Here is a 22,298-nt window from a genome sequence, read left to right as displayed (position 1 = left end):
TCCAGGGAACACGAGGCACAAATGCAAAGGCCCTGTGGCAGGAGCATCCCTGGGGCATTTGAAGAGCGGCCAGGAGGCCAGTGTGGCCAGGGCAGGGGGGGCAGGGGGCAGATTGGTGCGGGGTGACCAGTGCAGGTCACGATGGATCTTGTGAGGTGTGGTGAGGGCCCTGGTCGCCGTGCTGTGAAGATTCACCTGATGGCGCTGGACCCGGGTCCCCTGGGTCTGGCTCTGGCGCCGAGCACACCCTGCCTGGGATCCGTGGAGATACTCGTCCCAGGCCTCCCTTTGGAATGGTCCAGCTCGGCGCTGTCTGCTGGGGAAGCCCTGCCCCCCGTGGGGCTGATGAGCACTGGAAGTGTGGCCAGCCCACACTGAGAGGCGCCATGTATAAAATACACACCAGGTTCTGATGACTTGGTACATACGAGGAATGTAAAATATCTCAGGAACGTTTTATACTGATTACGTGTTGAAATGATGATTTTTGGGGTATGAATATATTATTAAACTAATTTTACCTATTTCTGTTTACTTTTTTTTAAATTGTTATTGTGGCTACTAGAAAACTTAAAATTACGCTGACAGCCTGCATTTGCTTTCTATTGGACGGCATCGGTCTAGCTAATTAGTCACGGCCATGGAGTATTTAGACTGGCGTGAAGCATGCCATTAAAGTCATTTCAGCATTTTAAAAAACACTCGTGCAAGCAGAGCCTTGAATTGGCAGAGACTCTGCTGTCCCGTTGTGTTTAATAAGCATCTGGTTTGCGGGGTGAAGGGCCCAGGAACCCCATCTCTCTGATGCAATTAATTGCCTTTGATGGAGATTATCAGTAAGCTCCTTGCTGGGACAACACGGACACAAACCACATGTACATATTACAGGCCTTGGTAGAGCACAACTTCTGGACTTGGGTTACAATTTGGGGGCCAAGGCCTACAAGGGTTCTTTGGACCTCGGAGAGGTGCCCCCTTTGGGAAGCCACAGGGTGGGAGGTCTTCGGACCCTCTCTACCCTCCTCAGGCAATGACGTGAGGAAGAAAGACCCCCTCCTGGAGTCAGGGGACCTGTGCCCTTGGCCTGGCTCTGCCATTTCCTCCCTGTGAGATCGTAGACTTGTCATTGTCCCTCTCCGGGCCTCAGTTCCCCGTCTCTACAATGGGAGAAATAGAGGTTGATCCTTGATGACCCTTCTCTGTTAAAAAATGGTGCCATTTTGAATTCTAGGTTTTAGATGATACCTTCACTCTCCGTGGTGCACCTAGGAATCCAGAAGCAAAACCTCCGAGTGGCCCCACGTGTCTTCACAAGGTTATGAAGCCTGGCAGGGGCAGGGGCAGGGACTGGCTGGACGACCTCCCCCTCCCCCTGGCCTCTGGCCCAGGCCTGGCCCTCCCTTGGCCCTTCCTACTCGGAACATGAGTGCCAAGAGAGGCAGAGTGCAGATGAAGCCTCGGAATCCATGCAGAGGGCAACCTGGTCTGCATCAAGGCTGGGGCACATGGACAAGGCATCAGAACCTGGGGGCTCCTATGACATGGACCAGCTTAGCAGCCACTCTGGATCCTGCCTCGCTTGTGGGGGAGCGGATAAAACCATCAGCAGAAGAGAGGAGCCCCCCAGACCTGGGCAGGAGTCACTGTTCAGCCCCTGTGCCGCCTCCAGGTGAGCTCAGCACAAGAGGCTGGCTGGGCCCAGTTCAAGGCACAGGAGAGGAAGAGGCCCTGTCCTCTCACCCTGTTGCAGTCCTCACTGCGGCCCACTGGATCCCTGCATGAGATACACGTGGGTGCCATGGACGTGGGCAGGTTCCCAGACACCTGTTCCAGCCAGACTGGAAGAGAAGGCGTGGGGCTTGGGCCTCTGCAGGCACAACTAGACTCCTCAGAGGCATTAGTCCTCTAACATCTCATAACTGTGTGGAGGCCACTTGTGCTCAAACCCAGCTGGCCACTGGGAGCACCTGGGGAATGTTTTAAAAGCCTGACACCCAGGCCTCACCCCAGACCAACTGTGTCAATATCTTTGGGGGGTGGCCTCAGCATTACTATTTTTAAAGCTCCCCCAGGTCATCCCAGTGTGCATTCAAGGGCTACCCTAGCCCCAAATCAGTTCTAAGAGATGGATGTTTAGGGAAAGGGGGAAATTTGTGAGGCTCAGAGAGGGGAAGTAACTTGCCCAAGGTCACACAGCGAGGTGATGGAAAAGCCAATCCCGGATCCCAGGCCTCTTTCCTGAGCTGGGGCCAATTTCCCTCCTGAGGCTCCATCTCCTTTTACAAACCAGAGCCCAGGAAGGCAGCACTCACAGTATTTCACTTTAATAATATTGGAACCTGCTACAGTCAGGGCCACCACGGTGAGGGGCGGGAGCTTGCAATGGCGATTAGCAGAGCCGTAAGTCTTTCGCTTTATCCAAATCTTGGGCAGTAATTTAGGAAATTTAATTAAAGGGGGAGAAATGGGGACACCTGAAGCTCCTTGCCTCCTGTTAGAATGAGTGAAATACACCGGGCTGTAAAAGGAAATGCTGTCTGAGACGCAGCTCCGATGTTTTATTGCCAAGTTTTATTCGCTGATGTAAACGTAATCGCTGGAAACCGGAGCTCTATTAACGCACATATTTTCACACATCCGGGGCCCTGCCTGCCCCCCCCCCTTCCTCCAGGTTTATTCACCCACCTTCTAGGGTCAGCCCCCGTGCTTTCTGGGCATGTCCGCACCAAGTCTGGATTTCCCTGCCGGTTTCACACCCTCCCATGGCAGATAAGAGTTTAATAGAATTCCAGTGCTCCTCTGAGCTCAGTAATGCATTCTGGAAATTAGGCGAATACATACTGAAGCCATTGTTCCCCCTTATAAATGGGCTCCCTCGAAGCCAGTGACCGTGGGGTCTCTGATAAGCTCTCATGAAGCTGCGCTCCCCATGTTATTGGTGTGTTAAAAGGCGCAACTCCAGGCTCACATTGCTCATTGTTAGGGGCTGATACATTTAAGTAGTTTCTCCATGAATCAGGCAGCTTAGGTATTTCCCCCCTCTTGGCATTGATAGATGAGCGAAAGGAAGCCATTTAGACGGCGCTATATAGGGCCCTGGCCCACACGGTGAATGATTTCCAATGCCTGGTTTAATTTATTTTTAAATGAAATTTGTTATTGATTCTGGATTAAAAGGACAAATCTTAGGGCTGTTACCACTGACAGAGCCATGGTGCTCAAGTGACACCTCTCGGGGGGGAGGGAGAGGGTGGCCTCCCGGAGTCAAGGGGAGGGTGGAGGCTCTCCAGGGAGCTTGGGTTAAAGGCAGGGGAGAGTGCAAGTTGCCCTGCTTGGGGTGAACTTGCAAAAGATTGTCTTGGGGCCCCTGGGTGGCTCAGTGGGTTAAGCGTCTGCTTAGTCTCAGGTCATGATCTCAGGGTCCTGGGATTGAGCCTCAATGTCGGGCTCCCTGCTCAGCAGGGGAGTCTGCTTCTCCCTTTCTTTCTCCCTCCTGCTTGTGCTCTCTCTCTCTCTCAAATAAAATCTAAATATATATATATGTATATTTCTATATATTATATATATTTATAAAAATATATTTATATATATATCAAAATAAAAGGATCGTCTTTCCCACCTGCAATACCAGACATGATGTTCACCTTCTGAGTCTCATGTGGGTCATGGGAATCACAGTGTTATTTGCCTCGTGGCATCCATGTGACCACTGGATGCTTGTTTAATTGCCTCCAGGGATGGGACATTGACTCTCTGCTGGAGCATTCTGGAGTGATGAGAGTCACCCACCCTAGTGAATTCGTGGACACTCTTTTCTGGGATGGTCTTCAGTTCCCTCCTGCCTCCACCAGGCATTTAGCTTCCACATGCCTGCACTTGAACCCGTGAGCAGAAAAGACAGAATTACACAGAGGAGAAATACGGGCTGCGGATTCTTCTTTCACCTCCAGCTTCTGCCCCGCCTCACTGTGCCACCTTGTGCATGTGACTTCATCTCTCTGGGCTTCAGTTTCCTTCTCTGTAAAAGAAGAAAGGGAATAGTATTGGCCTCAGGGTTTGTTGCCTGAATTATATGAGATCGTGGATGTGAATGTGATTTATAAACTGCAATTCAGGTGCTGCAGGAAATACAAATGGGACAGTGTAGTATAGTGGGAAGGCCCTGAGCTGGAAGACAGGGGACCTGGATCTAGTTCTGTCATGGTTGGCTGTGTGACTCTGAGGGAGTCACTTACCCTCTCTGGGCCTTAGTTTCCTAAGCTGCAAAGAGGGCAGTTGAATTAGCTGTGCTTAGGTATTACACCTAAGAGCACGGGCTCTAGAATCAAACATATCATGACTCTACAACTGCCTTGCAGTGTGACATTGGACAAGATACTGAATCTCTCTGAGCATCTGTTTTTGTTTGCAAATAATAGTAGCAATAGTGATAATAATAGTAGCCAACATGTATCATGTATTTGGTATGTGCCAGGCACTGTTCTAAGGGCCTTCCATGTAGTGCTTTTCATTTAGCCCTCACAATAATCTTGTGTTGGACGTATTATAATCTTTTTTTTTACAGATAAGGAAGTTCAGGCACAGAAAGGCTAAGTAACTTGTCTAAGGTCACACAGTTAGCAAGTGGCAGGATTCAAAACTAGTATCCATACTTATAACCACACTATTCTACTCTATTTGGCCTGGTTGTTCTGAAGACTAAGTGGGGTAATTAAAGTTCTTAGCACAGTGCTGGGTACACAGTAATGGGCCAACAGAGGCTTGGGGGCTGGGAAAAGTCATTTCTTCCTGTGGGGGACTCAGACTGGACCTTGGCCAATGGGGTGCTCAGCTAGACAGAGGGGAAGGCATGCAAGAGGAGGGCAAAGTCCTGGGAAGGGTAAGGATGTAATGAGGTTCAGGCATGTTCAGGGAGGGAACGTGTCAGAAACGGTGTTCGGACAGAGGCCATGTGCAGAAAGTGAGGCTGGGACCTGGAATGGAAGCTAGAGAAGTTGGGATTTCTGTAATAAACTAGGCCATTGGAAGGTTTTGGGCAGAGTCTTCACAGCATAAACCTTTTCAAAGTCAGACAATCCCTGGACATCTGTCCTTGAAGGAGATTTGGAGGTCACTCTGTTTAACCCTGTTCCAGACTGTGAATAGAAATTATTCTTGGGGGCGCCTGGGTGGCACAGCGGTTAAGCGTCTGCCTTCGGCTCAGGGCGTGATCCCAGGGGTCTGGGATCGAGCCCCACATCAGGCTCTTCTGCTATGAGCCTGCTTCTTCCTCTCCCACTCCCCCTGCTTGTGTTCCCTCTCTTGCTGGCTGTCTCTATCTCTGTTGAATAAATAAATAAAAAATCTTTAAAAAAAAAAAAAAAGAAATTATTCTTGAAGGTCAAGCAATGGGTTAGTGCCAGAGCAGCAGTGTGCTGCTATCCCCCCCCCCACCGACCTTCCTCGGCAGCCCCCAAGTGGAGTCTCTTGTTTCCTCTCTTCTAATCTCCTCCCTCCCTGTCCCCTTGCCTGTGCCCCCCTGCCTGCAATCTGTGGGTTAAGAAGAGAAAGCCCTGGGTTTGAGCCCCAGTTCTACCACCACATGGTCCTGGAGAGGCCTCAGACTGTAATTGAGAGTCTGGGTTTCAGTCCTGGTACTGCTATGTGATCTCAAAGATTCTGTTTCTTCATCTTTATAATGGGGGCATTTTAAATGGGAGCCCATTTCTGTTGGGAGTGAGACTCAAGTTAATGAATGAAAAAACACTTTTGTAGAGTCCAAGACAGCTGGCCATCCCAGGATAACCTAAGTACTATCTCTGTGTGGGAAGGGAGTGAAAAGAAGTGGGACAATCAGGCAAAACCAGCCCCTTCCTCTAGGGAACGTGGGCGGGAAGGAGTTGGGGGGGGGGGGGGGGCGCGCTCCAGCGGGATCTGTCCATGGTGCTGAAAGTAGCGTTCTGTTGGGGCTCAGTTGTGCTGAAACAGAGCATTTGTAATTGGGGGCTTCAGGAGGCTGTCCATAGTTTTGAACGAACTGGAAATCTGCTGGCGACCACAGGCCCCATCCAGTGTGCTGCACGCCAAAATATTGGAAAGGAGGGGATGCAAGGGCAGAGTAAAGATGGGGTGGGGAGCTGTCCCTCGAGCTCTAACCTCATTCTCAAACTTGGGGCTCTGTCCACAATGCTGGATCCACCTGTAGTCTGTGGAGAGGAGAGTGGGCTGTCTGCAGTGCTCACTCTCATTGGGCGGGGCGGGAGAGGAAATCGGAAGGTCTGTCCATGGTGCTGAATCCTCGAGCCCGCCCAGGAGAGGTCCTTGAGGCCAAAAGGATGGGTGTCGGAGTTGACGCTGTCCTTCTCCATGGTGCTGAAACCGCGGCAGACCGGGCGTGTCGGGAAGGAGGCCTGAGGAAGGATAGGGGATGAGAGCAGGAAGGAACCCAGCCCTGGCATCAGGGACCTAGCCTCATACTCTCTGTGGGACCTCGGAGAAGCTATGTCTCCGATTTAATGTGCTTCCTCATCTTTTAAATGAGGCCACCGTTCTGCCTTCTTGTCCGTAATGAAGGTCTGTCCCAACAGCCCCAGTAAAACCGTCAGGGAAGAAATCGGAGTCGGAGGATCTCTTAGGAATGGGAGTGGCTTTGTTACCTGCCCGCCCCTCCAACATTTCATCTAGGCCCATCAGTCCGAGGAACAGAGACTTCAGTCCAGAAGGGGGCGATCCAATCCACTGCGTAGGGCCCAGCATCTTTAAGCTAGAAGCAGCCTCAGCAACTGGCCTGCCTCACTCCCATTATGCAGACAGGAAAACTGAGACACAGAAAGGAAAATAACAGTAATATCTATTTAGCTCCTACTGTGAGGACGGCATTATGCCAAGCGCTTTAACATACACGATTCCATAAATCCTCACCAGGACCCCTGCAGGTAACTGCTATTCCCATTTCTCAGATGAAAACTTTGAGGCTCAGACAGGGATAGACACCCGGACACGATCACACAGGGAACTAAAGGCTGCGGCGAGGCTATCAACAGGGCCCCTGTGCCTCAGCCCAGGTTCCTGCCCTACCTCACCCCCACCTCCACCGACCCCCTGACCCCAGCACCACCCTGCTAGCAAAGTTGGGAGTCCCTCGAGCGCGCTGGGTCTGGCGGCAGGTGGATTGGTTTTTCTCCTTATCCCGCTGGATAGTATATCTGCTTCTGAAGCCATTTGTGTTATGCTTTGCGGGAACTGGGTCCTTAGGGGGGCTTCCTCCACCCCATCTCTCTCCCCCATTTGCACTCTCGAGCGGGGGAAGTTGCGGGTACCGCTTTAAAAATCCCAGCCTGGGCAAAACTTTGATGATAAATCAAGCGGCAGATCCCTCCGCCGCCGCCTCCTCTGGGCTGGCGGGAGGGAGTGGGAGGGAGGGGGTGCGGCGGCAACGGCGCCGAGCGGAGTGGCCTTCCGCGGAAGGGAAGAGTCCCGCAGTCGGAGGCGGCCGGCTGGGCGTGCGCTCGCTACCCGCAGCCGGGGCTGGGCCGGAGCCCGGCGAGGGCTGGAGCCAGGGCCGGGCCAGGTTCGGCGGGCGAGGGGCAGCGGCCGGAGCTGGGCAGCCAGGCCGTATCGGGCAGGGAACGGCGGGCGCGGGGTCTGCGGTCTCCTGAGCCCCGATGTGAGGCGGCGGCGCCCCGGCCCGAGCGCGCACCATGGGGGCCCCGCTCGCCGTGGCGCTGGGCGCCCTCCACTACCTGGCACTTTTCCTGCAACTCGGAGGCGCCACGCGGCCCGCCGGCCACGCGCCCTGGGACAACCACGTCTCCGGCCACGGTGAGTTCGGTCACCGCCCCCGCTGACTTCCCCACCAAACCCCACCCCGGGCTGCGCCGCTCCAACTTGGCCGTCCCCAGGGCTGGAACCCTCGCCGGCCCTGGCGGGAGTCCCGTGGCGCCCCCTGCCGGGTCCATGGACCCGCCCCGGCACCCCGGCCACCCCAGCGGAGGAGGGGGCACCCCGTGTGCAACCCGGCTCTCGCGGAGAGCCCCCTACTCCCCAGCACGCTCGCGCCGATACACGCACCTCCAGGACTACACAGATATTCGCTGCCAGGGGCACACTCACTGTTCTCACACTCACAACTCCTGCCCTCACACATCTCCATATACCTTCTTAGATCCCCCTCCTCACTCATAAACACTCACACTTAGCCGGCTGCACACACACACAGGCACTACGGTTGGTGGGCTCACACCCTGCCAGCTGGCACCCAGGCACACACACTCTGCACAACTCTTGCCTGCCTTTCTGCCTGCAGATACACACACACACACACACACACACACACACACACTTGTGAGCACACTTTGCTCGCCCACTCCTCTCTGCCCATCTGCCTTTCCCTTTTGTGGGCTTAACCCTGCAGCTGCCCTCCTCCCCTCCCACTCCTCACCTGCCCCTTATACCACTGGGAAAGGTGCTGGGGGACAGAAGACCCTGCCTCTTGAGAACTGGTAGTCTAGGGCTGCGACTGCCCCTGCAGGGTGGGTGACGAAGGCTTGGTGGGAGCCCCTCAAAGACATTGGAATAGTTGGGATTGCTGCTTCCAGCCACGAGCATGGAAAGGGAAGAAGGACGCCAGATGCTTCTGTCTGTCTCTGGGGGTGGACAGAAAGCCCCTGCCACCCTTCAATAGGGTGCCCACCCATCCTCATCCTCGGCCCCGAGGACTGAAAGGTGGGAAATCAACTCAGCCACCATGGGAGCCAGGGAGCAAGCAAGCAATCCCACATTGGTTGCCTGAGTGTCAGAAGCTCCTTTCAGCCCCAGAGGAGCCCAAGTTGGCAATGGAGTTGGAGCATCCGAGGCTGGTAGCTGCGGGGCCTCCCCTACCCCTGCAAACCAGGCTCCGGAACGGGGACCAGAGCGTACATGAAAATGGAGACCCTTCTTCCATCCATCCCTTCCCAGTCTGGTGGGGGAAGGCTGCAGCACCAGTGCTGGGCACTGTAGGCTCAGGGCTGAGGGGGGAGGTCTGCACAATGAGCAGAAAACTGTGTGATTTGTTCTGCTGGGGAAGGGGAGGGGAGTAGGTCATCAGAGGAGGCTTTGCTGGGGCCTGATGCCTGAGTGCGATTGTTCCAGGGGGTGTGGGGGCTTCCAAAGCCCTTCTCAGGGCTCTGCTTTTTGGGAACTATGACCCCTGCGCACCCTTCCGCCTCACCACGTTTGGTGTGAGTGCTCTGTGTTTCGTCTCTGCACCCTTCACATCCCTCGTCGGTTTCTACTGACCTGGCTGGAGCACTGGTAAAGAGGGGAAGGGTTATTCTGACCTTCCACTTACAGTTGAAGAAACCAAGGCTCAGAGAGGTGATGGGACTTGCCCAAGGTCACAGTGAGTGCGTGGTTGAGCTGGGACCGGCCACAGGATCTGTTGGGCAAAGACAGAGCTTTTTCCAGGATATTCATCTCCCTGTCAGATTCCCTCCCATTTAAAGGAAACTGGGAATTCCTCCTTCCGCTCCCTCCTCGCTCTGCTCAGTTCCTTGGCACGGTTAGAACTTAGACTAGAAGGGTTTTCCTGAGTTTGTAGTCCCAAGAGATACGAGGACTGGGGCTCTGACGTGTATGGTCATCCTGTCCCCGGAGCATCAGGCCCCAAGGATTTGGGTGCTACTCTGTCATTCCAGAGGCCCCAGGGTGGCCCCCCATAGGAAATCAGGCTTTGCCCTTTGTGTGGTGGTCTCTGCCTGCCCCCTGGTGCCAGGCATGCTTAGGGGCACAGCTCTGCCCCGCCAGCTGTAATGTCACCTCTGAGCCCTGGTCAGGTCCCGCTAAGGCCCAGAGGAGGGGCTAGACAGACAGGACACAGCACTGACTGCAGGGGAACCTGGCTTCTCTTACTGAGCCCCTGTGCAGCTCTGGGCAAGTGGGTCAGCCCTCTGGGGCTCCTGCTCTCCCTCCAGAAACGGGGAGGCCAGGCTGCTCTGCAGGGGCCAGACTGCCTTCTCCCAACATTGCCAGGTTCAAAGTCACCAAGTAGTGGATGCCGAGGAGCCCCCACGGCTGCCCCTCTGCTGGGCCAAGCGCCCGGCCACGGGAAGGCTTTGGAGCCACTCACTTAATCACAAAAAGAAACTGTTATTAATGATAGTGAGACGCGGCGAATAAGTGGGTCATGTCTAATAAGCCATTTGTGTTCAGGAGGAGAATACCAATTTGATAAAAGCTGTGTGTGCTGAAAAAGCCCAGAAATTGCTGTTTAGCAGATTGGAGCCTGATCGTTTCATTATTCCTGGGCTCCGCGTGTCCTCAGCTGATTCCAGAAATGTGGCCGGGTTAGGGAGGTGTCTCTGTGTCTGGGGGTGCAGATGGGAGGCTGGAAGTGGGGGCTCCTCCTCCGGAGCCCATGGACCCCAACCACGTGGGGGCTCCTCAGCTCTCCAGCTCTGAGCCCAGACCAGCCGCCAGGCTCACGCCTTGCCCCCTCCCACCCGCCCACCTGCCCGCCCGGGACTTGTCACAGGGAGAGCCCGTGGTCGGACGGGTAGGCAAGGACATCTGTCTCGCTTCCCATCTCCCTGCTACCTCCACTCAGCCCACTTCGCAGAGGGCCTTTTAAAGACGTGAGAAGTGAATGGGGAGTGAAAGGTGCATGCCTCTTGGAGAGGCATAAGGGGCTGGGAGGCTGGGGTCATGCTGGTCCATGTACGTACCTACTGGTACTCAATTAATGGCAGCTGTTTTGATTATTCCTTACGAGAAAGGGTCAGCTCATTGCCATCAGCACAGCAGAGGTGAGGCGGTGGGATGTGGAGCTAGCATTTATGAACCGCCTACTGTGTGCTAGGTGCTGCCAGACCTTAGTGTGAACTCACTGAGCTGATGTTATTCACGCAAGGCTGCTGTTGGGCATATGAGGATACTGAGGTTCAGAGAGGGAGCCAGTGACTTGCCCAAGGTCGCTGAGTCTGTACAGAGAGCTGGAGAGCTGCGCCTGCCTCCTCCAGGACGACCTCGAGGCAGGCTTGGCCAGTCAGGTGACAGGACTTCTTCCTTCTGCACAGCCAGCCCTATCTCAGCGCTCCCTTCCAGCTCCCCGGAGAACTGGTAAAGCCGTGGGTGCCACCAAGGGGAACCGGCAGCTTAGAAAGGTGACAGACGGGATCTTGCTGCAGCCACAGGCAAATTAGAAAAAGACAGCTGGGCTGGGCTCCTTCTCTAGTACTTTCTCCAGATCTTGGCCGGGGCAGGGGGCTGGAAGACAGGACCTTTGCGAGGATCTTTGCAGACCCCCTGACTTGCAATCACCAGGGAATTTGTCAAAATGCAGATCCCAGGGTCCCCCCACCCAGACCCATTGGCCAAAATGATTGTTGGTGAGACCCTGGAATCTGCATTTTCATAAGCTCCCCCGGATGATGCCCGTGCAGCCTGGAGTTTGGGGGCCACTGCCTTAAGCCCTCAGCTGGGCCTGATGACACGTGTAGAAACGGGACATTGTCTGGCGCCAGGGGTTGCTGGGTTGGTTTGGTTTGGCAAGACAGGCAGGGGGCCAAGCTGGAGCAGGCATGTGGACCCCGAGATGAGCCCCAGGAAGCCTTACACTGCAGCAAACATCCGTCCTCCCACCCCCGCCTGGCCACACACACACACACACACCTAGGCCAGTACCTTCAATTATTAATACACCCCAATGCAGACACAGATCCTGGCTTGGCCCGGCGCTTTGTCCATTGAGTGATTCACTGTCCTGAGGTTCTCTCCGTTGCCAGGAGGGAGCAGCGGGGTGCTGAGGCAGGGGCGGGCGCCACCGGGCCATTTGGCAAACAGCCGGTGCACTGAAAACCCACCCCTGGCATTCTCTCATTCTTTACCGAACTGTGGGTTTCTCGCCATCAATAAGCTGGCGAGTTTGGTGGCGGGGAGATGGAGAAAATTGAGTGCTGTCTTCCGAAGGTTATGATGTTAAAAATGTGTTCGCATTGTCCTGGGTGTTGGTGATTATTCTATCAATTACGCCCGTAAACACTCGGCCTTGGGCTGAGGGTTCCCGGCCTCCTGTGGGGAATTGGCCCTCACGAGCGGTTTTCCCCGAGTCCTTCACACCAATTGGTTTTGACACCTTGCCTATCAGCGGCTCCGGCGGCCTTTTCCCGAAGCAACGGGAGCCGTGGGCGGCCAGCAGGACAGGAATTCGGCTCATCTCCACGGTGACATGGTGACACGGTGACAGCAGGGGAGTTGGGGGATGTCTCATGGTGACAAAAAGGGGGCAGGGGCAGGGGTGAGGGCGAGGGGTCAGCCACCGAGACAGGAGATGGAGGGCAGGACCCAGGCCATGGGCAAGGGTTCATTTGCCCAAGTTGCCGGAGAGGTCAGTGCTTGGCTTTTGGGGTCACCTTACCCAACTCTGTGAAAATAAGGTGAGAAATATATGGAGGCACGTGTCGGCTGAGTGTCGTGCCAGGGCCTTAAATGGTGTTGTCTCCTTTGACCCCCACAAGACCCTGCAGAGGAGGGGACTTTCCCCGGCCCAGGGCATTTCTGAGGGAACTGAGTCTCGGTGAGGTTAAAAGGCTTGCCCAAGGTCACTCACCTAGCAAGTGTTGGAGCCTGGATTTGATCCCAGGAACGTGACTCCAGAGCCCAGGCTCACAATGGCGTTGAGTCCCAGAGAGGAGGAGGGAGAAGTCAAAGGTCTGAATGCTAAAACTTGTGTGTATTCCAAGTTAATGTGGTTTTAAACATTCACATAATTTTTTTTAAAGATTTTATTTATTTATTCGACAGAGATAGAGACAGCCAGCGAGAGAGGGAACACAAGCAGGGGGAGTGGGAGAGGAAGAAGCAGGCTCCCAGCAGAGGAGCCTGATGTGGGGCTCGATCCCAGAACGCCAGGATCACGCCCTGAGCCGAAGGCAGATGCTCAACCGCTGTGCCACCCAGGCGCCCCTAAACATTCACATAATTTTAATTTTGTAAGGAATCCATGTTTTCAGAAGAATGATCACAAGATCGGAGCCCCTCCCCCAGCCTTACTGACCAGTACAAGGACATCCCGGGATGGGCAAGGCTGACTTCACCTTACAGTGGGTGGACCCAGGCCCAGCACCTTGCAGTACATATGGGATGCTATGACCCTGAGGGTAATGGGGGGCCAGGGTGTGTCCTCCTCTCCCCAACCCTGGTGAGGCGAGACTCTTCTATCAGAAAAAGGGGTCGTGATCTCACTGGGGGAAGAAATTGACTCCTCTACCTGCTGATGAGCCAGAGGTCCCTCTGGCACCTGCTGCTGTGGGGGAAGGCAGGTGGGGCTGGGGAGGCAGAGGGGCTGAGGCTCCTCTAGGACCCCCTCCCCACAACCGGGCCCCCTCCTCTTCCTGGAAGTCAGCAGAGGAGTCTCCGGGACTCAGCCCCGTCATGCCCAGTGGAAACCCCTCTGCAAGAACCCACAAGACTCTCAGCAGGATTGGGTCCTACCTGAGAGATGGTTTTAGGCAGAACTCAGCCAAACCTCTTACATTTTAATACTTATGCATTTATTTTAATGTGGATTGGAAAAATAAACCCAGCGCATCAAAACTGTGATTTCACAGATATGATTGCTTAGGGTGAGACTAACGGGAATATTAAAAAATAGTGGGTTAGTTTACAGGAAAACATTAAGGACAGAACAGTGAGGGTGGCCCACAGGCAGGTGTGTGTGTAGGAATGACTGGACGTGGGGGCTGTTGGCCCAGGGGCTGCCCCAACCTCCTTGTACTCTGTACCGTCATCGGGAGCTGCTGGCCTGACAGAGGCTGCTGTCAGCTGTTGGAAGCGACCATTCATTTATTCCTTCATTCATTCAATAAATAGCGCTCGAGCACCTGCCATGTACCAGGCTCTTTTAGCCACTGGGGACGTATCAGTGAAGAAGACAGATAAGGTTCTTGCTCAGACAACTAAACCTATAAAAAATATATAAGTATAAATTGTGAAGAGTGAAGAAGCAGAGATGGTGTTCCGCCCGGAAAAGGCACTCCTGAGGCAGCGAGGGCAGCCAGTAGTGAGCTCCCTGTCACACCAGAGATGCAAGCCGGAGCCAACCATTTATGAGCTGGGCTGTTATGGAGGGAATCCCTGCTTTATTTCCCCAAGGAGCACAGACTGGTGAAGTGGACAGACAAGTCAGAACAGCGCGCGGTTCCTACGATCTGTCACACAGCGATTTAGTGACGGGCCCCGGTGGGTGGGGCTCCCAACTCCGAGGATGCCTGGCCCCCCACCCAGGGCACATGGCAGGGGTGAGGGCTTTTGCTGTCTCTTGTGTGGGGAGGTGGGAGCAGTGGCTCCCTCGTGACGTCACTTCAGCTCCGAGTTAAAGTGCCCGAGCTCGGGCGAGAGAAGTAGACCCTGAGCCTTGATCCAGCCTCCCGCTGCCCCTGCCTTGCTGGGTGGCTTGGCAGCTCCCTGCCCTGCTCTGGGCCTCAGCAACCCCCAACAATGGCGAGTTCTCCTAGGCTCTAAGCCTCTAGAATCCTTCCATCTGTGGCCCTTTCCTTTGTCCTCCAGGCGGCAGGTGGAGGGAGCCTGTGGCGCCGTGGAATTCTGTCCGGCACCTGGCGCTGGGGGTCGGGACCCAGACGCCAGACAGCATTCATGGAGCATTTTCTCTGTGCTGGTCATCTCCCTCACCTCCTCCCTCCAGCCTCACACACCCCATGCGGAGGATGCTCCCATTTTACAGACGGGGACAGGGAGGCCTCGGGGGGGTGCCGGGACCCGCCTGGGGCCACCCAGCTGTTGAATGGCAGAGCCAGGCTTGAGCGCAGTTGTGGGGCTGCAGGGCTGGAGTTCTCCACCGCTCCTCTGTCCTGGTGCTGGCTGCCAAGCCCAGTGGGTGTGTGGACAGTTGCGTTGTTCTGGAGCGGCACCCTGGCTTCGCTGGGTTCTCTCGGGGTCCAGGATGCCAAAATGCTGGGGAGGCCTGGGTCTGGCTGCACGAGCACGGTCTGAGAGCCTAGGCTCCGGGATGCGAGCCCAGCGCTGTCAGTGGGGGTGGCGGGACCTTGGGGGGACGCGTGGGGCTCTGGGTGCACCTGCCTGCGTGTTCGGCCAGTGCTGGTGTTTTTGCCTGAGTGTGTGGCTGGCGTGCGTGTGTTTAGGTGTTTGTTCGTGTGCCGTGGAGGAGCTATGGGTGGGAAGGAGCCCGGGGGGTTGTGTAGCGTCCCGGCCGAGGGGGCCTGGCTGTGCCCTCGGTGCCGTGGTCTCGGCGTGCATACCAGCCTCCCCAGCCCCTCCAAGCGGGTGCCCTTGGGACGCGAGGCCTAGAGGCTCTGGGAGCATCTGGAAGGTTAGAGCTGGAGCTGGGCTGGGGGGGCTTGCTCAGAGTTATTAATTAGGGAGCTGGCAGTGCCCATCTGTGGCAAGTGCTCTGCCTGCCCTCTCTCCACTCGCTCTCTCCCCGGGTTGGACGCGCTCTCTCTCTCTCTTTCAAACTCTCTCCATCTTTCTTTGTCCCTTGCCCTATGTCTGCTGCATCCATCTCCCTCCCTGTCCTCGTCTCCCCACCTCCCCCTCTCTGTCCTCACACTTACACACGCACGCACACACGCACACACACACACCCCTCTCTCCAGGTGACACCTCGGGATCACACACGCCTCTATTCTGTGTGTCATCGTGACCCCCATGCAGAGCAGGCTCTCGAGTAATGTCAGATGAATGAACGAAGTGGAGGAATGAAGGACCAAGTGCTGGCGGCACAAGGGGCGCTGACGCTGGTCTAGACTCCTGGTCTAGACTCGTGGCTCCTAATTTTCTTGGCAGTCGTCGTCCTCGGGAGCATCTGATGAAAACTGGATCATTGCCTCAGGAAAATGCCACATCATTTGGGTTCGTTCCAGCGGGTCTGGTGAGGCCCCCAGAGCTCACCTGTGGCGCCGGGGGAAGCAGCCTTCATTTCACGGGGGAGGAAACTGAGGCCCAGAGAGGAGCCAGGCCTGGCTGCAGGATGCAGGGCCTGTGTTCAGCAGAGCACTCCCCCCCACTCCTCCGCAGCCCTCCCATGTGACGCGGGGGCCTCGGGAACAGGCTTCCCTCTCCTTCCCCAGTAAGCTCTTGTGAGTGCCTTCAGCGGGTGGGCACGGGGGAGAGGTCAGGGAGGACAGCAGACCAGGGATGTGAGCCCTGGAAGTGGCCCAGGCCAGTGAACTCTCCTGAGGGGGTCTCTCCCCTCTCCCACCAGAGTGGACTGTGTCCTGGTGCAGTCAGGAAGACTTCCTGGGGGAAGTGGGCTGCTGGTATTCAGGGCCTGCAGGGGCTGAGAGAGGACTCCAGAGGCCGAAGGAGCCTTCCCTGACTGCCTGGGTGTGGCAGGGGCCTCATCCGGAGAGTTGTGCGTGCGTGTGTGTGTGTGTGTGTGTGTGTGTGTGTGTGTATCAGGCAAAGCAGGCTGCAGAGCTCGGTTTGACCCCAGCCACCTGGAGGTTTCCGATGGGGAAGGCTTGGGGTGTAGCCGGCATGCAGGTGGGCCCGGCCATGTGACTGACTTGGAGGCTGGGGGGGCCAACAGAGCCAGAGCGGGAGAGGCTGCTTCCTGGACTTGGGCCAAGTTTTCGGGCTCGCAGGACTCTGGGACTGGCCGCAGCGGCCAGGGGCGTGTCGGAAACCTAGGCTGGGCAGGAGATGGGAGCCGGGCGTGCGTGCGTGTGTGCACGTGTGTGTGCAGGTGTGTGTCTATGCTGCTTCCTTTCTAATGCTTGCACATACCAGGCTCCCTCCTCAGGAGCCTTCGGCCAGCGATTTCGTCTGCCTGGCAGGCTCTCCCCCTACCTCTCCCGCCCTCTGGCTCTCCCCTTCCTGCTCCATGAACCTCCTCACCCTCCGAGCCTGGCCACGGTCACCCCAGCAGGCACCCCAGGCACCCATCCATGAGCCCATCTCGCAGAGGAGGAGACAGGCTTCGGAGGTGCGGCAGGCTGGGGGACCAGACCTCGTTCGAAGCGAGGGAGCAGAACCCAAACTTTGTCCCCCAGCCTGGCGTGCTAAGGTTGTAGGGGATGGTGCTGGCCTGGGCTTTGGGGTCAGACACCTTTCGGCTCAAATCCCAGCCCCCACTCAGGCTCTCTGCACCTCGCGAGCCAACTCGGGGTGGGGGGTCTTGACTGAAGCCCCTTTCTCGCAGTCCTCAGGCTTGGTTCCCGGCCCAGGGCAGGCGAGGTGAGAGCAGATTGCAGGGTGTCTGTTTTGCTTTGTGAGGTTTTAAAAAAATTATTTCCTGCCTCAGAGGCGGCAACAATTAGGGCTGGCTCACTGGGGAGCTGTTCTCCGCCTGTCATTGGCCCCAGGAAAGGGTCCCTAATGGAGGCCCGGCGGCCAGAGTGCATGGTAGTGGAAATTGAGCTCCGAACAACCCCACACTAATGGTCTCCTGGCAGGCAGGGGAGAGGAGGGGGAGGGCAGGCTGGCTGACAGCTGATGGAGGGCCCCTGGGGCAGGGGCCCTGAGACACACCAGCTGGTCTCCTCATGTCCCCAGAGACCCCAGTGGTGGTCCCGAACTCCAGGTAGGCACTGGGAGTCCAGAGTCCCATCCTGGCGCAGCTGCTGTCCGTTAAATCCCCTCCCGGACAGAGGGAACAGTAAGAGCAAAGGGCCTGGGGTGGGCAGAACCCTTCAGCTGAGGATTCTCTGGTTCTAGAATAGTCCTTGTATTTCCAAAGCTAGGCCAGTCTAGACGGCTGGGTGAGGGAGAGGGAGGTGGGAACCTTGGGGAAAGAGGAGCTGGAGCAAGGCCATCCTTGAGAGCCCCTGTGACAAGCAACCCAATCATCACCAGCCTAATAACGCTCCACGGCGCCCACTAGGGGCCGGACGTTTACAGGCATGTGCGATGCTGTTGCGTCCCACAATACCCACTTTACAGATGAGGACACTGAAGCTGAGCGATTTGCCCACCACAAGGAGGTACGGTTGGGGTTCACATCAGGGCCAGCCTGACTCCAGAGCTCCTATATTTACCGCTGCTGGATTTCCCAGATGCGTGGGGCAGGCGTGGGAGGGCCAGGGCAGGGGCAGGCACTAGGTCCCACACCAGGTCCCGGGGAGACGGCATGGCTGTCGGAGTCTGCCTCAGTTTCTCACTTCCTATTTGTCTCTGCACCTGGCTTTCTCTCCCCTTCTGCTCTGGTCTTCATGGCCCTGGAGCTTGCTGGCCCCATGCTTGGTGCCTCCCGCCTCTCTCACTTGTCTTCTCTTCTCAGTGGACCTGGGGACGCTCCTTTCTGGGCTCCGAGGCAGCTCCCCACCCTGTGGCTGATGAAGCCTCCCCCTGCTTCCCCCTTTCACTCCCTCTCTGCCTCTGGCAGGCAGCAAGGATGGTGCGTGCCTGGGCTTTGGGGTCAGACTCTTGGGCTCAAATCCTGACCTCGCTCAAGCCCTCCGATCCTGACTTCTCTGTTTGTGCAATGGGCTCACCCCGCTGGCTTTGCAGGCTACGCAGGTGAGGAGGCAAAGACTTGCCACGTGCACGAACATCAGGATGTCTGTTTGCCTTCCCCTGTGCCCGGCTCCCCCGTTCTGGTTCCTGCCCTGTCCCTGGCTCCCTGCACATTCCCACACTTGCCTCCCTCCCTCCCAACCCTTTCCCTCCCTGTGGCCCAGATGTGTGGGAAGAGGAGGCGGGAATTCCACTGGGGAAACCTGCTCAACTCCTACAATCCTGCAAGTGCCAGAATATTTTCACTCTCCTTAAATCTCCCTAGATTTGTAATTCCACTGCTGTCTCCCTCAATATAAGCCCGTGGCCTTGGGAGGCACCCTGCCCCCAGCAGCAGGCGCCAGCACGGCCCGCCCAGCGGTGTCGGGGCTGCCGGGCGGGGGGGCTGGGCAAGTCCCCGCTCTCTCTGTGCCTCAGTTTCTTCATCTGCAAGAAGAGGAGAGTGAGCGTGGCTGCTTCCCAGGTTGTTTGGGGATCTGGTGAGAGATTTTATCTGATGAAAGAGTGTCTCTATAAAACGAATGCAATCTGATATATGCAGCAGTGTGGACGGACCTCGAAAACATGCTAAGTGACAAAGCCGGTCCCCAAAGACCGCGTATTATATTCTCCCATGTGTGGGAACTTTCCAGAAGAGCTAATCCAGAGACTGAATGTAGATTGGTGGTTGCCAGGGGTTGGGAGAATGGAGCATAACTGCTTAATGGGCGCAGGGTTTCCCTCTGGGGGGATGAAAATGCGTGGGCATTAGACGGAGGTGGGGGACACACCATTGTGAACGCGCTCGCGGCCACCGGCCCGGGCACGTTAGAATGGTGGATTTTGTGATTGTGAGTTTTGCTTCAATTACAAGCTGAGTACAAAGGACAGGTCTCTATAGCACGTCCTCTGTGCCAGATCGTCCACTTCACTTGATAAATGTCAACACACTTGATCCTAACAGCAACCTCGTGAGGTAGCTGTTAACCATCGCCCCCAATTTACAGATGAGCAAACCGAGGCACTGCATCACCCGGCACTTGCACACAGTAAGTGTTAAAAATGTTAGCTATTTGAAGTTTTTAAAAGATTTTATTTATTTATTTGAGAGAGGAAGGGAGAGAGCATGAGAGGGGGGAGGGTCAGAGGGAGAAGCAGGCTCCCCACTGAGCAGGGAGCCCGATGCGAGACTCGATCCTGGGACTCCAATATCATGACCTGAGCCGAAGGCAGCCGCTTATCCGACAGCCACCCAGGCGCCCAGCTGTTTGAATTTTTATTGGTCGGGGCTGCCCTCCTTCCCAGTCAGCGGGGCTGGTCAGGGACCCCCCCCCCCCACCTGGACACGTGTCCTTGTGTGTGTGTGTGTGTGTGTGTGTGTGTGTGTGTGTGTGTAGCCCAGCGGTGAGTGGCTGCCACCAGGGAAGGGCAGGCGAGGAGGCTCTACTGTGTCCCACACCCGGAAACAGACTTTCACCTGCATTTGTTCATTTCATCCTCACAATGAACCATGTGGAAACTGGCGCTCAGAGAAGTGAAGCAACTTACACGAAGCCACACAGCAAGTCAGGGCAGAGCTGCAGCTTGCGTGGCCGCGTGTAAATCCTAGGCTTCACTACCCCACCACCCCCCACGCCCCGCCGCTTCCTCCTGGTCCGCCTCCCCATTAGCCAACACATCAATACTCCCGGGCTGAGCCAGGGCTGAGAGCCTGAGGCGGCAGAGACAAAGGCGGCCTCTGACTGCATCCAGCAGAGGGCCCTGGACTGGGGGGTCGGCCCTACGCGGCAGAGTGAACAGTTCCCCACAAGGGGCAACGTTCCTTTGATGTTCTCCTATGTCATTCAAAATTCATGAATTCTGTATTCTATTCCATAATATATTCATGTTTGTTTTAATACAAAAATAATGTTCTTTCCCCATTTTGGGGGAGGGAAATCCATGCCTCAGGAGGGCGCTTCCCTGGTTGGAGCAGCAAGGACCAGGAGGGCATCTGCCCGTCCTTTCTTTGTTCACTCCTCCTGCAAGCGGGCCGTCTTCGGGCCTCCTCGGGCCTGAAGTGGGTGTCAGTCCTCTCCACGTGCAAGACGCAGGGAGCCTGCGGGCAAATCAGACAGGAAGGCAGCTGGCAGGATCGGTAGGGGTGTGACAGGTGAGTGGCCAGGAGGCTCCAGTCCCCGGGCCTCTGCAAGCCGGGGCTGAGTGGGTGGGGACGAGGTCTGAGGTGGGAGAGGGTCAGGGGCCGAGGAAGCCAGAGCTGGTTGGTGACTTTGGCGGAGGTGGCTGCCCGCGGGCCCGCCCCTCAAGCCCTTCTGACCGAGAAGAGTCTCCGTCTGGTCCTGCTCTGAATTGGATGCATAGCCAGCCTCCCCGGTTCCTGCGAGAAAATGGACACTGAGGCCCGTAGCCTTCAGCAGGCCGCCTTCCCTGCCCAGAATTTACAGATGCTGTGCGGTTCTCCGAGTGTTTATTTTTACAGTTACCCTCTATTTATGGCAAGTGATGCTGATTTTCCGTTTATGGCGGCAATAAAAGTCTCCTTTTAAGCTGAATTTATTTAAGTAAAAAGGGAAAGGTGCTTTGAAAATAAATATTAAGTAAATAATAATGCAGGTGCTTCAGGGATCCTGCGGAAATGGTGAGGATGGTCCCCGAAAGGTTGGACTGTGGGACTCTCTCGGGCATGCCCTTTCCTGTTCGGAGCTCCTCCTAACTGTGCCAGCTCCAGCCAGCCTTCCAGTCCAAGCGTGGCCCACCTCCCAGAAGCCCTCCCCGAGTCCAGGCAGATGTGGGCCTGCCTTCGTCTTCCCTGACACTTGCGCCTCCGTCCTGAGCTTCTGAGTGGGAGGGGGACCGCGATTCATGGCTGTGTGAATGGTGCACGCCGTGAACAACTGTACATGGCGATATGGGCTCAGTCCCAGCCGCTGTCCAAACAGTAGTCACTGGTCTGTGTGTCTTCCCTTCCTGTGGACTCTGGGCCCCTTGAGGGCCAGGGCCTGACCAGAGCATCCTGGAAAGCCCAGCACAGGGAAGGGTCCATGAAGGTTGAGCTCCTTGATTCCTTTTTCGGGGAGGACTTGAGCTCCTACTACTGCCCAGGCTGCCATCTTCCCACTAACGCGCACTGCGATTCCCTGAGCTTTTGCGTAAACCACCTTCTTGCCTTCTTGAGAAGAGGAAAACTTGTCCACTTTAAGATCAGACAACATGCATCGACTCACACCTCGGTGGCTCTTGCTGCACACAGCTGGCCCGCGGCCAGGGGCCACCCAGGGGGAAACAAAGAACCCTCCCCTGAGCCCCGCCCGTCCCAGAGCAGACACTGCACCCGTCCCCGGGGAGGAGAGGGCTCTGGCTGGCGCCTGCCCGGCTCCTTCTACGAAGCCAGGCTTCTCAGTCCCTGGGGGCTTTAAATTCAGTTTATCTGGGTTTTCCTCTTAGGGACATTGTACGTCTCCTGATTTCAGGGGCAAGGTGAGATTCGCGGATGAGCTGCGGCTTCATCAAACACTCCCTCTGCAGCCTTTCCCCTGTTCTGCCTCCCAACCATGAGCCTAGGTGGCCACGGGCCTTCCTGACCCTGTGCCACGCTCGCTTGCAGCCCTGGACCCCGCTGAGCTGGGCACAGACTTTCTGGAAATGACCCCCAAGGAGTCACACTGTGTAGAGCTGAAGGGGCAGGGAGCTGAGGGAGGAGGAAGGTTCTGCCTGGGAGAGTCTTTGGTCAGCCTTGGGGCTGACATCTGGCTTTGTCCCTTCATATTGTGTGACGTCAGACAGCTACACTCCCTCTCTGAACTGTGGTCTGTCCCTCTGTGGGATGGGGCTGGCCGTGAAGAGTACCACCTCTTCAAGTCCTTGGGTCC

At 56.2% G+C, this 22,298-nt stretch overlaps 1 protein-coding gene across 1 annotated transcript in view; it reads left to right on the top strand.

Moving 5' to 3' along the window:
- The first annotated feature begins 7,679 nt into the window (after window positions 1-7,679).
- VSTM2L (V-set and transmembrane domain containing 2 like) overlaps window positions 7,680-22,298 on the top strand; it is a 34,593-nt gene continuing 19,974 nt past the window's right edge. Inside the window, exon 1 of the mRNA XM_026503482.3 lies at window positions 7,680-7,800. Coding sequence (XP_026359267.1) covers window positions 7,680-7,800 — 121 coding nt within the window. The remainder of the gene's footprint in view (window positions 7,801-22,298) is intronic.

This window comes from Ursus arctos, unplaced genomic scaffold (assembly GCF_023065955.2).
Source record: "Ursus arctos isolate Adak ecotype North America unplaced genomic scaffold, UrsArc2.0 scaffold_16, whole genome shotgun sequence".
NCBI lineage: Eukaryota > Metazoa > Chordata > Mammalia > Carnivora > Ursidae > Ursus > Ursus arctos.
Note: the sequence above shows the minus strand (reverse complement) of the source record. Positions and strands in the feature narration are given on the sequence as shown.